The sequence below is a fragment of the Hylobates moloch genome, unplaced genomic scaffold, assembly GCF_009828535.3.
Source record: "Hylobates moloch isolate HMO894 unplaced genomic scaffold, HMol_V3 SCAFFOLD_1168, whole genome shotgun sequence".
NCBI classification, from domain to species: Eukaryota; Metazoa; Chordata; class Mammalia; order Primates; family Hylobatidae; genus Hylobates; species Hylobates moloch.
Window position 1 is genome coordinate 1 of NW_026653443.1, and position 13149 is coordinate 13149.

General features: G+C 40.0%; 1 protein-coding gene across 1 annotated transcript; it reads right to left on the reverse strand.

Annotated features, from left to right (window-relative positions):
* Window positions 1–227: 227 nt before the first annotated feature.
* Window positions 228–5498, reverse strand: LOC116464638 (signal recognition particle receptor subunit beta-like). Its single transcript, XM_032147898.2, has 3 exons — window positions 4101–5498; window positions 2898–2952; window positions 228–1842 (listed from the first exon to the last, which is right to left on the reverse strand). Exons 1-3 carry the CDS (start codon window positions 4288–4290, stop codon window positions 1713–1715), a joined length of 375 nt encoding a protein of 124 aa, XP_032003789.1. The 5' UTR covers window positions 4291–5498; the 3' UTR covers window positions 228–1712.
* Between the last annotated feature and the right edge of the window lie 7651 nt (window positions 5499–13149).

Consider the following 13149-nt stretch of genomic DNA (forward strand, 5'->3'; position numbering starts at 1 on the left):
GCACTATTCACAATAGCAAAGAGTTGGAACCAACCCAAATGTCCAACAACGATAGACTGGATTAAGAAAATGTGGCACATAGACACCATGGAATACTATGCAGCCATAAAAAATGATGAGTTCATGTCCTTTGTAGGGACATGGATGAAAGTGGAAAACATCATACTCAGTAAACTATCGCAAGGACAAAAAACCAAACACCGCATGTTCTCACTCATAGGTGGGAATTGAACAATGAGAACTCATGGACACAGGAAGGAGAACATCACACTCCGGGGACTGTTGTGGGGTTGGGGGAGGGGGGAGGGACAGCATTAGGAGATATACCTAATGCTAAATGACGAGTTAATGGGTGCAGGAAATCAACATGGCACATGGATACATATGTAACAAACCTGCACATTGTGCACATGTACCCTAAAACCTAAAGTATAAAAAAAAAAAAAAAAAAAAAGATTGTTGAATAATCCTTTGCATGTATAAGTCCCTCCCTTGGACAGAGAGGTGAGGTAGGTGGGGTGGGGTGGGGGGGTTGGACCTCACAGGGCTAGAGGGCAGGTCAGCAGTGGACCAGGTCATGCCAACTTTCTTTCAGCCCAGGGCCCCCTTCTAAGAGGATCTCCTGAATGATACCGTTTAAAAATATATTTTTAAAATACATGCTTTAAGTGTTATAAAAACATAAGTTTCTGAAAGTTAAGTGTGGGTAGATAGGGTATGTATTTTTATCTTGAGTCTATTTGGATATGGAGTTTAGAAATCCACAAACTCCAGATTCTCATATCTAACTAGGGTACAATTACTATTATCCAACCTCTTTAACCACCAAAACCTTCCCAATGTAAGTCCCCTTACTGCCACCTGCTGGCCCTAATAAAGGGTGCATAAGCAACACTCATTTGCCGGCCTCCCCCTCCCCTTTCTGCTATCCAGAAGCAGAGGAATACATGCTGCCAATCTTCTTTCTTACAAAAAAAAAAAGCATTTCTTGTTCTGTAAAGTTGCTTCAAAATTAGTGAAGAATCCACAGGCAAAACTAAGCAATACCTTGTTTAGGAACGAACACACACACACACCCACGCTATAAAAGTATTTTTAAAAAACAATACAAAACTGGATATTGCTGACCTCTTGAGGGAAAAGCTTTTGGGGAGAAACAGGGGCCTTCTAGGCATGGTGGTGAGTACATAGGTATTCATTTTAATATTTTTTAAGCTTAATGCATGTGACATATATACTATTATATGTAAGATATTTTACAATAAAAATTTTTTAAGGAAAAAAAGTAAAGTATGTATTCAGCTTTTGCCACAAGGCCATGTAAATATAATATACCGTGTTATTCAGAGACTATGAAATGCCTCTAAGCTAACAGGGCCTAATTCTCATAAATCTGAGATTAAAATTAGCCAGATTCCTAATTTTAACTGAGGTTAACCTTTACAACTTTTCAACATTGTGTTTCACTGCCTTTTAGGAAAGCATTGCCTTCTGTATTGTTTTTCTCTAAGTCTACAGAGTGGAAAGCAAACAGCCTATGGAAAACATGTGTTTTAACCATGGGAGACTTGGACTGTACTGTTAAAAATAACCCAAGACTGATTCACAAATAACATTATGACAGCTTTGGCTTCCCCAAAACAATTCCCAACAATTGCAAGAGAATTTTTAGAAAAACCCAACCATCCAATTGTTCCAATGTCCTTATTAACCTAATGGCAGCAACAGATACAATCCAAGAGAGTGAGCATCAAGAGCACAGGAGGACAGGGTGATAAACTCGCAGCTCCAGACGGGAAAGGAACCACTGAAAATGGCATAGGCAGGGCCAGCAAAATTGTTCTGCAAAGAGCCAGAAATTAAATATTTTGTCGCATATTTTTCTTCTGTTTTTTACCTGCCCTTTAAAAATGTCGATTTACTCTTGGCTTGCAGGCCCAGGCAGAAGTTTGCCAATGCCCGAAGCTGACTAGATTCTACTAGATTTTAAGCTCCTGAGTATAGGAACACATTTCCTCCTACAGCTGCTCCCGACTGCAGTCTTGGCATCCACTAGATGCACTACAGGTGCTTCTTAAATGAATAAGGGAGTCAGTAAATCATAGTGGGGAGAAAAGGTTCTGAAAGTTGAATTTATACAGTTTTTCCTCATCAGATCCTTTTCAAGGCCTTACACAAAAGCAATAAGAAAACATAACTTGCTTTACTATAAATGTTGATCATTTCTTCTACGCCAGCTTTTGGCTAGCTCTTACAAATTGGCATAACGCAGAAGACATGCTAGATGCCTTAAAATTCAAAAGCTTATAGCTCAATTTACAAACTTTGAAACACTCAAAGCAGGATATATAATATTGCCAAGTATTTTAACAATCTAAGAAGCTACAATATAGTATCAAAGAGTTGCAGTCTTCCTCAGTGTTCTGTTCTTATTCTGTCAACAATAATTTCCAAAGTGGCTTTTAAATGTTTTAATTTCTTTTTTCCTGATTCTCAGTTTTTATTATTTATATGCATCCCTAAATACCACTTCACAGGCATTATTGAGTGGTGAACAAACACTTCCACTCACTGAAATAACACCGTTCTCAAGTTGGCATGTAAACTTTTAGCTTCTAAAACCTTTCAACCATAAATGATTTAGTAACAATGGTAAAATAAATTAAGTTTATGGTTTCAAAAAAATCTTCTTTCCATGAAATTTTAAAATAATCTATAAGCACCCTAGTAAGTTTTTGTGATTCCATTATTTTGTAAATTATTTAACAAATATTTATCACACTAATCTTTAGTCTATAATTGTGATAATCACATAAAACCAAACGAAACATGAATATGCTGCTTACAGTCTAAGTGTTAAGATATATAATTAACCAACAGGCCTCTTTCACACTTACAGTTCTTTCTCCAGCTGCTGTTGAATTAACTTTGCTGATTTTGCCATTGCAATATCTGTAAAGAAATAAAGACACTGTTGTAGTTTAAACGAGAATGAGTTTTTTCCCCAAGACTTCTTACACAGAAGGAAAATTCCTATTTAAACCAGTAAGTTTCTTTTCTCTTTTTTTAAAAAAAGACCTTTTATCACTAGTTCCTTCTCTATCAAAGTAAGCTTTATACTTGCACTAGGGGCTTTCCCAAGATAATGCTTATAAACATATTATGCTGATGACCCTAAAACTGACTTTAGCTTTCACTAAAGTTCTCCACAGCTTACAGACCTCTCAATTCAAAACACACATAAGTTTACTCAGTTTAACAGAAAGAAAACCTACCAGTGCTGTGATTATGAGAAGTGCCTTCACGTGCCAAAAGACAATGCCCTATCTGTCATTTTAAAGTAAACTTAGCATGTTTCCAGTTGATCCTAAGATGATATGTTTAAAGCATTAAGTGTATTAAAGGTAAGAAACAAGCTCTGGTTTGGCACAAAGCCCATGGCAAATAAACAGTAACTCCCTTCCTTATACTCAATCAGGGAAATAAAGAGGTCAGGTAATGATGCTAATAACTGCATTCCCAATAAGGCATTATCAATATTATCGGGTCACTGCTGAGAAATGCCTTGGACTCTTCATAGAATCAGAATTTCAGATCTGAAAGAGACCTGAACAGATCCACCAGTCTATCTTATTGTACAGGTAACGGAACTGAAGCCCAGTTTTATTGGGGATTACTAGAAAGTTTTCAATGGTTATCAGGTTAAAAGAAAACAACTTCAGCAAACTCCCCTTGATAAAAGTGCTGTACAGTAAACTTGTTTGAAAGCAGAGACTCCACCCTCCAAAACTGTGCATCTGATATCACATATTGTCAATCTGATGAACTTGGTAAAGTAAAATAATTTATAATCAGAAAAAACACCGTATCAAAGAAAAATCAGTTAGCAGTCACTTGGTTATCATTCCTTGGTCTTCTGGTTAGAAGACTGGTGAAAAGGTAGGAGTAGAAATAAATTTTAAGATTAAAAATCCTTCAATTTATAGTTCTTTACAGCAATTATATCTCCTCCTCAATAATAACAACTGTAAATAATGGAAATCTTAGTAGCAGCAATCCCCCAAAAACTCAATTATTATTGCAAGAAAACATGATGGCACCTTGCTTATTGCAGGCTATTAAGAATGATGGTGTATTCTTCAGACCCATACTGTCAATGAGGACTTGATACAGAAACTCAGCCACATCTTTCACCTCTCGCTGGAATGCTGCACTATCCACAACAAACACAATGGCCCTGGAGGGAGAAAACAAGAAAAACTGGCATGTGAACATGTAACAGGACATCATTATCTTGAAAAACCATCTTGAACTTCTTCAAAGTCAATCTTGGTGATTAACACTCAGCAGATACACATGCAGGTCTGTGCATATGTTATCATATAACATAAATCCTCATTTAACAAGGAACTATTGAGTGCTACTGTGTATCAATGACTGAAGCTGAAAAAAGACAGTAAGAAATGATGCCTGTCCTCCAAGACAAATCATCATATAGAGAACCATACGATAAATGCCAAGACAGAACTATGCACATGTGTAACAGGAATAAAGAGAAAGATCATTAAAATGAGACCAGGTCAAAGGCAACTTTAAGGAGAATGTAACAGTTGAGTTGAAGCTTAGCTAGACCAAAAACTGGGGCACAGACTGTCTGGAAAGTACAGGCTGAGTATCCCCAATCCAAAAATCCAAAATCTAAAATCCAAAACACTTCTGGTTCCAAGCATTTTGGATAAGGGATACTCAGCCTACAATATGTTCAAGGCACAAATACGTGAAACACATTCCCTGGTGAAGTCAAGGTAAGCTGGTACACAGGGAGATGGGGAAATGAAGGAGAACCGAGTCAGACGGTGAGGCGTGACACAATGACCTGTGGAGTTCATGCTTTTCTGTCTTATGAAGAATATTGGTGCCTAAATGGAAGACAAAGCAATCTTAGAGGGCGCTTGAACTAGAAGCACAGTGACCAGGTGGGGCTTGAATTAAGGCAGCCATAGTGGGACTCCTCATGTGACAGAAACAAAGAGATATCAAAGCTAAAGTGCAGGAGCCCAGGGAAACTGCAGACAACAGGTCTTCGGGGGCCAGGTGCGGTGGCTCACGCCTGTAATCCCGGCACTTTGCGGGGGTGAGACGGGCGGATCACTTGAGGTCAGGAGTTCGAGACGAGCCTGGGCAACATGATGAAACCCAATCTCTCCTAAAAATATAACAATTAGCCAGATATGGTGGCGGAAGCCTGTAATCCCAGCTACTTGAGAGGCTGAGGCAGAAGAGTTAGTTGAACCCAGAAGGCGAAGGTTGCAGTGAACTGAGATCACGCCACTGCACTCCAGCCTGGGCGACAAAGCGAAACTCTATCTCAAAGAAAACAAAAAAACAAAAACAAAATACGGCCAGGCGCGGTGGCTCACGCCTGTAATCCCAGCACTTTGAGAAGCCAAGGCGGGCGGATCACGAGGTCAGGAGATCGAGACCATCCTGGCTAACACAGCGAAACCCCGTCTCTCCTAAAAATACAAAAAATTAGCCTGGTGTGGTGGCAGGTGCCTGTAGTCCCAGCTACTCAGGAGGCTGAGGCAGGAGAATGGCGTGAACCTGGGAGGCAGAGCTTGCAGCGAGCCGAGATCGCGCCACTGCACTCCAGCCTGGGGGACAGAGAGAGACTCCATCTCAAAAAAAAAAAAAAAAAAAAATACAAGCCTTATGGGCAAGGGTTTGAATGCCCAGGTGGAGATAAGAGACATGCAATGGCCAACATGCAGTTGGGGAGCTAGAACTGAATGCCCTGCACAAAGCCTACAACTTAAAATAGTCTCAGGGAGGTCGGGGCTTGCAAAAAAAAGTTCCCTTAGAAACAGCAGGCCTCCACTGCCTCACACAGATATAGGGTATGAATTTATACTCTCTCCAGGTATAAGACCCCCAAGGGGAAAAGTTTACATAAAAATTGGGCCAGACTTATTGAAGCCCCATGGCCCCAACAGAAAGAACTGTGAACTCCTTATGGAGCAAGGCTTATATATCCTACAGGATTAAAGAAGAACAATCACAATATCAACGATGTGTTGCTCTTGAAGAAAGGTTCTGGAGCAAAAACTATGAGGCACAGAAGAAAATAATTATGAGGGAGAATAACTGGCACCCCAAAGAGAATAATCAGCACCCCAAAACTAAGATAATAAAGCTATCTATAAAGTAAATGTTTAAAATTATTTAAGAAAATACTACAAACTACAATAAAAAATAGAATAGTATAAAAAGAAATAGGCTGGTTTGAAAAGGTAAGTATTTTAGACAAATATAGTAAATGATATTAATAAATCAATGGAAAAGTTAAGCAGAGATCATGCTCAGCTGAAAAGAATGTAATAAACTAGAAAACAAATCTGAGGGAATCTTACAATATGCGAAGTAGAAAGATCTGGAAGATACAATAGGAAACAAGAAAGGCAAAAACAGTAAGGTTCAATAACATTCATAAGAATTCCAGAGTGTGAGAAATGATAATGGGGAAACAGCACTATCTGGAGAAACGATGGTGAGACTTTTCCAAAACTGAGGAGAATCTTTGGTCTGGAATAGCACAACTGAATTCCAAGAATGATAAAGCTAAATCCATCCTTGAACAGAAAAAAATCTATCCCTGGATAGAAGGTCAAATCGGGCAGACTTACTACAGTGAAATGACAATTAGACTGACTGGCAACAGCATTCTCATCTGCAACAGATGGATGAGGTCGGGAGTGATGCGGCTGCCACCCAGGACTCTGCACTCAGCTAAAAGAGACATTCCAAAATGCTGGCCAAATAGAGTTACAAATGAATAAAGACTGAAAACATTTGACTACTCATCACCCTCTCTGGAAACACTTCTAAAAGGTATACTCAGCGAGAGAAAACTGAATCTAAAGGGAAGAAGTAAAATTCAAGCAATGGGGAGCAAAAGACCATAAGCATTCTGGTAATTCTCATCACTGGAATGTAAGAGGAAAAAAAAGTATGGATGGGGGTTAAAAAGGAGCATAAATAAAAGGAAGATGTGAGGAAGATCAAAGTTAAAGTGTTTAGGGTTCAGGAAAAGGAAACTGACATTATTGGTTTCAGACAATCAAATAAGCAATGTTTAAAAAGTGGGGGAGGGGAACCATGATAAGAACAGCAACAGCATATGTTCAAATCAGGAGAGGGAAAATAGCCACTAGGGAAACTTGGCAAAGCCAGAAAGTAGGATTAAAAAAAAGTCACATACCAATATAGTAAATGTCTTTTCAACTTGCATGTTATCATGATTATAATTTATTTGAACTAAGTTTTATCTTCATATTTTGCATGTTTTATTTACCCAAAATACATGAATCACAGAGTAGTTATACTGCAAATTATAAAATATTTAGAACTGGCAATAGAAAAAGAAAAAAAAAATTTAATTGGAAATAAAAACCCAATTATGGCAAAATTTACCAGTTCTAGATTTGTCTCAATTGTCCAAGGAATTTTCTTATCTGTGACAAATTGTTCATCACCACCATCTTGTGGGCAAAGATGCAATAATGAAATTTCAGTCTAGACATTTTCAATAAAAGGCAAAGAAGGGTGGATCCAAGATGGCCGAATAGGAACAGCTCCGGTCTCCAGCTCCCAGCCCCAGCGACACAGAAGACGGGTGATATCTGCATTTCTGCTTGAGGTACCGGGTTCATCTCACTAGGGAGTGCCTAACAGTGGGTGCAGGACAGTCGGTGAAGCGCACCGTGCGCGAGCCGAAGCATGGCGAGGCATTGCCTCACTCGGGAAGCGCAAAGGGTCAGGGAGTTCCCTTTCCTAGTCAAAGAAAGGGGAAACAGACGGCACCTGGAATATGGAATATCGGGTCAGTCCCATCCTAATACTGCGCTTTTCCAACGGGCCTGGAAAACGGCACACTAGGAGATTGTGTCCCGCACCTGGCTCGGAGGGTCCTATGCCCACGGAGTCTCGCTGAGTGCTAGCACAGCAGTCTGAGATCAAGCTGCAAGGCGGCAGCGAGGCTGGGGGAGAGGCGCCCGCCATTGCCCAGGCTTGCTTAGGTAAACAAAGCAGCCAGGAAGCTCGAACTGGGTGGAGCCCACCACAGCTCAAGGAGGCCTGCCTGCCTCTGTAGACTCCACCTCTGGGGGCAGGGCACAGACAAACAAAAACTCAGCAAGAACCTCCACAGACTTAAATGTCCCTGTCTGACTGACAGCTTTGAAGAGAGTAGTGGTTCTCCCAGCACGCAGCTGGAGATCTGAGAACGGACAGACTGCCTCCTAAAGTGGGTCCCTCACCCCTGAGCAGCCTAACTGGGAGGCACACCCCCAGTAGGGACAGACTGACACCTCATTCAACCGGGTACTCCTCTGAGACAAAACTTTCAGAGGAACTATCAGACAGCTGAATTTGTGGTCTCACAAAAATCCGCTGTTCTGCAGCCACCGCTGCTGACACCCAGCCAAACAGGGTCTGGAGTGCACCTCTAGTAAACTCCAACAGACCTGCAGCTGAGGGTCCTGTCTGGTAGAAGGAAAACTAACAAACAGAAAGGACATCCACACCAAAAACCCATCTGTACATCACCATCATCAAAGACAAAAAGTAGATAAAACCACAAAGATGGGGAAAAAAACAGAGCAGAAAAACTGGAAACTCTAAAAAACAGAGCACCTCTCCTCCTCCAAAGGAACGCAGTTCCTCACCAGCAATGGAACAAAGCTGGATGGAGGATGACTTGGATGAGTTGAGAGAAGAAGGCTTCAGACGATCAAACTACTCTGAGCTACGAGAGGAAATTCAAAACAATAGCAAAGAAGTTAAAAACTTTGAAAAAAAATTAGAAGAATGGATAACTAGAATAACCAATGGAGAGAAGGGCTTAAAGGAGCTGATGGAGCTGAAAGCCAAGTTTCGAGAACTACGCGAAGATTGCAGAAGCCTCAGTAGCAGATGCGATCAACTGGAAGAAAGGGTATCGCTGATGGAAGATGAAATGAATGAAATGAAGAGAGAAGGGAAGTTTAGAGAAAAAAGAATAAAAAGAAATGAACAAAGCCTCCAAGAAATTTGGGACTATGTAAAAAGACCAAACCTACGTCTGATTGGTGTACCTGAAAATGATGGGGAGAATGGAACCAAGTTGGAAAACACTATGCAAGATATTATCCAGGAGAACTTCCCCAATCTAGCAAGGCAGGCCAGCATTCAGATTCAGGAAATACAGAGAATGCCACAAAGATACTCCTCGAGAAGGGCAACTCCAAGACACATAATTGTCAGATTCACCGAAGTTGAAATGAAGGAAAAAATGTTAAGGGCAGCCAGAGAGAAAGGTCGGGTTACCCACAAAGGGAAGCCCATCAGACTAACAGCTGATCTCTCAGCAGAAACTCTACAAGCCAGAAGAGAGTGGGGGCCGATATTCAACATTCTTAAAGAAAAGAATTTTCAACCCAGAATTTCCTATCCCGCCAAACTAAGCTTCATAAGTGAAGGAGAAATAAAATACTTTACAGACAAGCAAATGCTGAGTGATTTTGTCACCACCAGGCCTGCCCTAAAAGAACTACTGAAGGAAGCACTAAACATGGAAAGGAACAACCGGTACCAGCCACTGCAAAAACATGCCAAATTGTAAAGACCATCGAGGCTTGGAAGAAACTATAGCAACTAACGAGCAAAATAACCAACTAACATCATAATGACAGGATCAGATTCACACATAACAATATTAACGTTAAATGTAAATGGGCTAAATGCTCCAATCAAAAGACACAGACTGGCAAACTGGATAAGGAGTCAGGACCCATCAGTGTGCTGTATTCAGGAAACCCATCTCACGTGCAGAGACACACATAGACTCAAACTAAAGGGATGGAGGAAGATCTATCAAGCAACTGGAAAACAAAAAAAGGCAGGGGTTGCAATCCTAGTCTCTGATAAAATAGACTTTAAACCAACAAAGATCAAAAGAGACAAAGAAGGCCATTACATAATGGTAAAGGGATCAATTCAACAAGAAGAGCTAACTATCCTAAATATATATGCACCCAACACAGGAGCACCCAGATTCATAAAGCAAGTCCTCAGTGACCTACAAAGGGACTTAAACTCCCACACAATAATAATGGGAGATTTTAACACCCCACTGTCAGCATTAGACAGATCAACGAGACAGAAAGTTAACAAGGATATCCAGGAATTGAACTCAGCTCTACATAAAGTGGACCTAATAGACATCTACAGAACTCTCCACCCCAAATCAACAGAATATACATTTTTTTCAGCACCACACCACACCTATTCCAAAATTGACCACATAGTTGGAAGTAAAGCTCTCCTCAGCAAATGTAAAAGAACAGAAATTATAACAAACTGTCTCTCAGACCACAGTGCAATCAAACTAGAACTCAGGATTAAGAAACTCACTCAAAACCGCTCAACTACATGGAAACTGAACAACCTGCTCCTGAATGACTATTGGGTACATAATGAAATGAAGGCAGAAATAAAGATGTTCTTTGAAACCAACGAGAACAAAGACACAACATACCAGAATCTCTGGGACACATTCAAAGCAGTGTGTAGAGGGAAATTTATAGCACTAAATGCCCACAAGAGAAAGCAGGAAAGATCCAAAATTGACACCCTAACATCACAATTAAAAGAACTAGAAAAGCAACAGCAAACACATTCAAAAGCTAGCAGAAGGCTAGAAATAACTAAAATCAGAGCAGAACTGAAGGAAATAGAGACACAAAAAACCCTTCAAAAAATTAGTGAATCCAGGAGCTGCTTTTTGAAAAGATCAACAAAATTGATGGACCGCTAGCAAGACTAATAAAGAAGAAAAGAGAGAAGAATCAAATAGATGCAATAAAAAATGAAAAAGGGGATATCACCACTGATCCCACAGAAATACAATCTACCATCAGAGAATACTACAAACACCTCTATGCAAATAAACTAGAAAATCTAGAAGAAATGGATAAATTCCACGACAAATACACCCTCCCAAGACTCAACCAGGAAGAAGTTGAATCTCTGAATAGACCAATAACAGGTTCTGAAGTTGTGGCAATAATCAATAGCTTACCAACCAAAAAGAGTCCAGGACCTGATGGATTCACAGCTGAATTCTACCAGAGGTACAAGGAGGAACTGGTACCATTCCTTCTGAAACTATTCCAATCGATAGAAAAAGAGGGAATCCTCCCTAACACATTTTATGAAGCCAGCATTGTCCTGATACCAAAACCTGGCAGAGACATAACCAAAAAAGAGAATTTCAGACCAATATCCTTGATGAACATTGATGCAAAAGTCCTCAATAAAATACTGGCAAACCGAATCCAGCAGCACATCAAAAAGCTTATCCACCATGATCAAGTGGGCTTCATCCCTGGGATGCAAGGCTGGTTCAACATACGCAAATCAATAAATGTAATCCAGCATATAAACAGAACCAAAGACAAAAACCACATGATTATCTCAATAGATGCAGAAACGGCCTTTGACAAAATTCAACAACCCTTCATGCTAAAAACTCTCAATAAATTAGGTATTGATGGGACGTATCTCAAAATAATAAGAGCTATCTACGACAAACCCACAGCCAATATCATACTGAATGGGCAAAAACTGGAAGCATTCCCTTTGAAAACTGGCACAAGACAGGGATGCCCTCTCTCACCACCCCTATTCAACATAGTGCTGGAAGTTCTGGCCAGAGCAATCAGGCAGGAGAAGGAAATAAAGGGTATTCAATTAGGAAAAGAGGAAGTCAAATTGTCCCTGTTTGCAGATGACATGATTGTATATCTAGAAAACCCCATTGTCTCAGCCCAAAATCTCCTTAAGCTGATTAGCAACTTCAGCAAAGTCTCAGGATACAAAATTAATGTGCAAAAATCACAAGCATTCTTGTACACCAATCACAGACAAACAGAGAGCCAAATCATGACTGAACTCCCATTCACAATTGCTTCAAAGAGAATAAAATACCTAGGAATCCAACTTACAAGGGATGTGAAGGACCTCTTCAAGGAGAACTACAAACCACTGCTCAATGAAATAAAAGAGGATACAAACAAATGGAAGAACATTCCATGCTCATGGGTTGGAAGAATCAATATCGTGAAAATGGCCATACTGCCCAAGGTAATTTACAGATTCAATGCCATCCCCATCAAGCTACCAATGACTTTCTTCACAGAATTCGAAATAACTACTTTAAAGTTCATATGGAACCAAAAAAGAGCCCGCATCGCCAAGTCAATCCTAAGCCAAAAGAACAAAGCTGGAGGCATCATGCTACCTGACTTTAAACTATACTACAAGGCTACAGTAACCAAAACAGCATGGTACTGGTACCACAACAGAGACATAGATCAATGGAACAGAACAGAGCCCTCAGAAATGATGCCGCATAGCTACAACTATCTGATCTTTGACAAACCTGACAAAAACAAGAAATGGGGAAAGGATTCCCTATTTAATAAATGGTGCTGGGAAAACTGGCTAGCCATATGTAGAAAGCTGAAACTGGATCCCTTCCTTACACCTTATACAAAAATTAATTCAAGATGGATTAAAGACTTAAATGTTAGACCTAAAACCATTAAAATCCTACAAGAAAACCTAGGCAATACCATTCAGGACATAGGCATGGGCAAGGACTTCATGTCTAAAACACCAAAAGCAATGGCAACAAAAGCCAAAATTGACAAATGGGATCTCATTAAACTAAAGAGCTTCTGCACAGCAAAAGAAACTATCATCAGAATGAACAGGCAACCTACAGAATGGGAGAAAATTTTTGCAACCTACTCATCTGACAAAGGGCTAATATCCAGAATCTACAATGAACTCAAACAAATTTACAAGAAAAAAACAAACAACCCCATCAAAAAGTGGGCAGAGGACATGAACAGACACTTCTGAAAAGAAGACATTTATGCAGCCAGAAAACACATGAAGAAATGCTCATCATCACTGGCCATCAGAGAAATGCAAATCAAAACCACAATGAGATACCATCTCACACCAGTTAGAATGGCCATCATTAAAAAATCAGGAAACAACAGGTGCTGGAGAGGATGTGGAGAAATAGGAACACTTTTACACTGT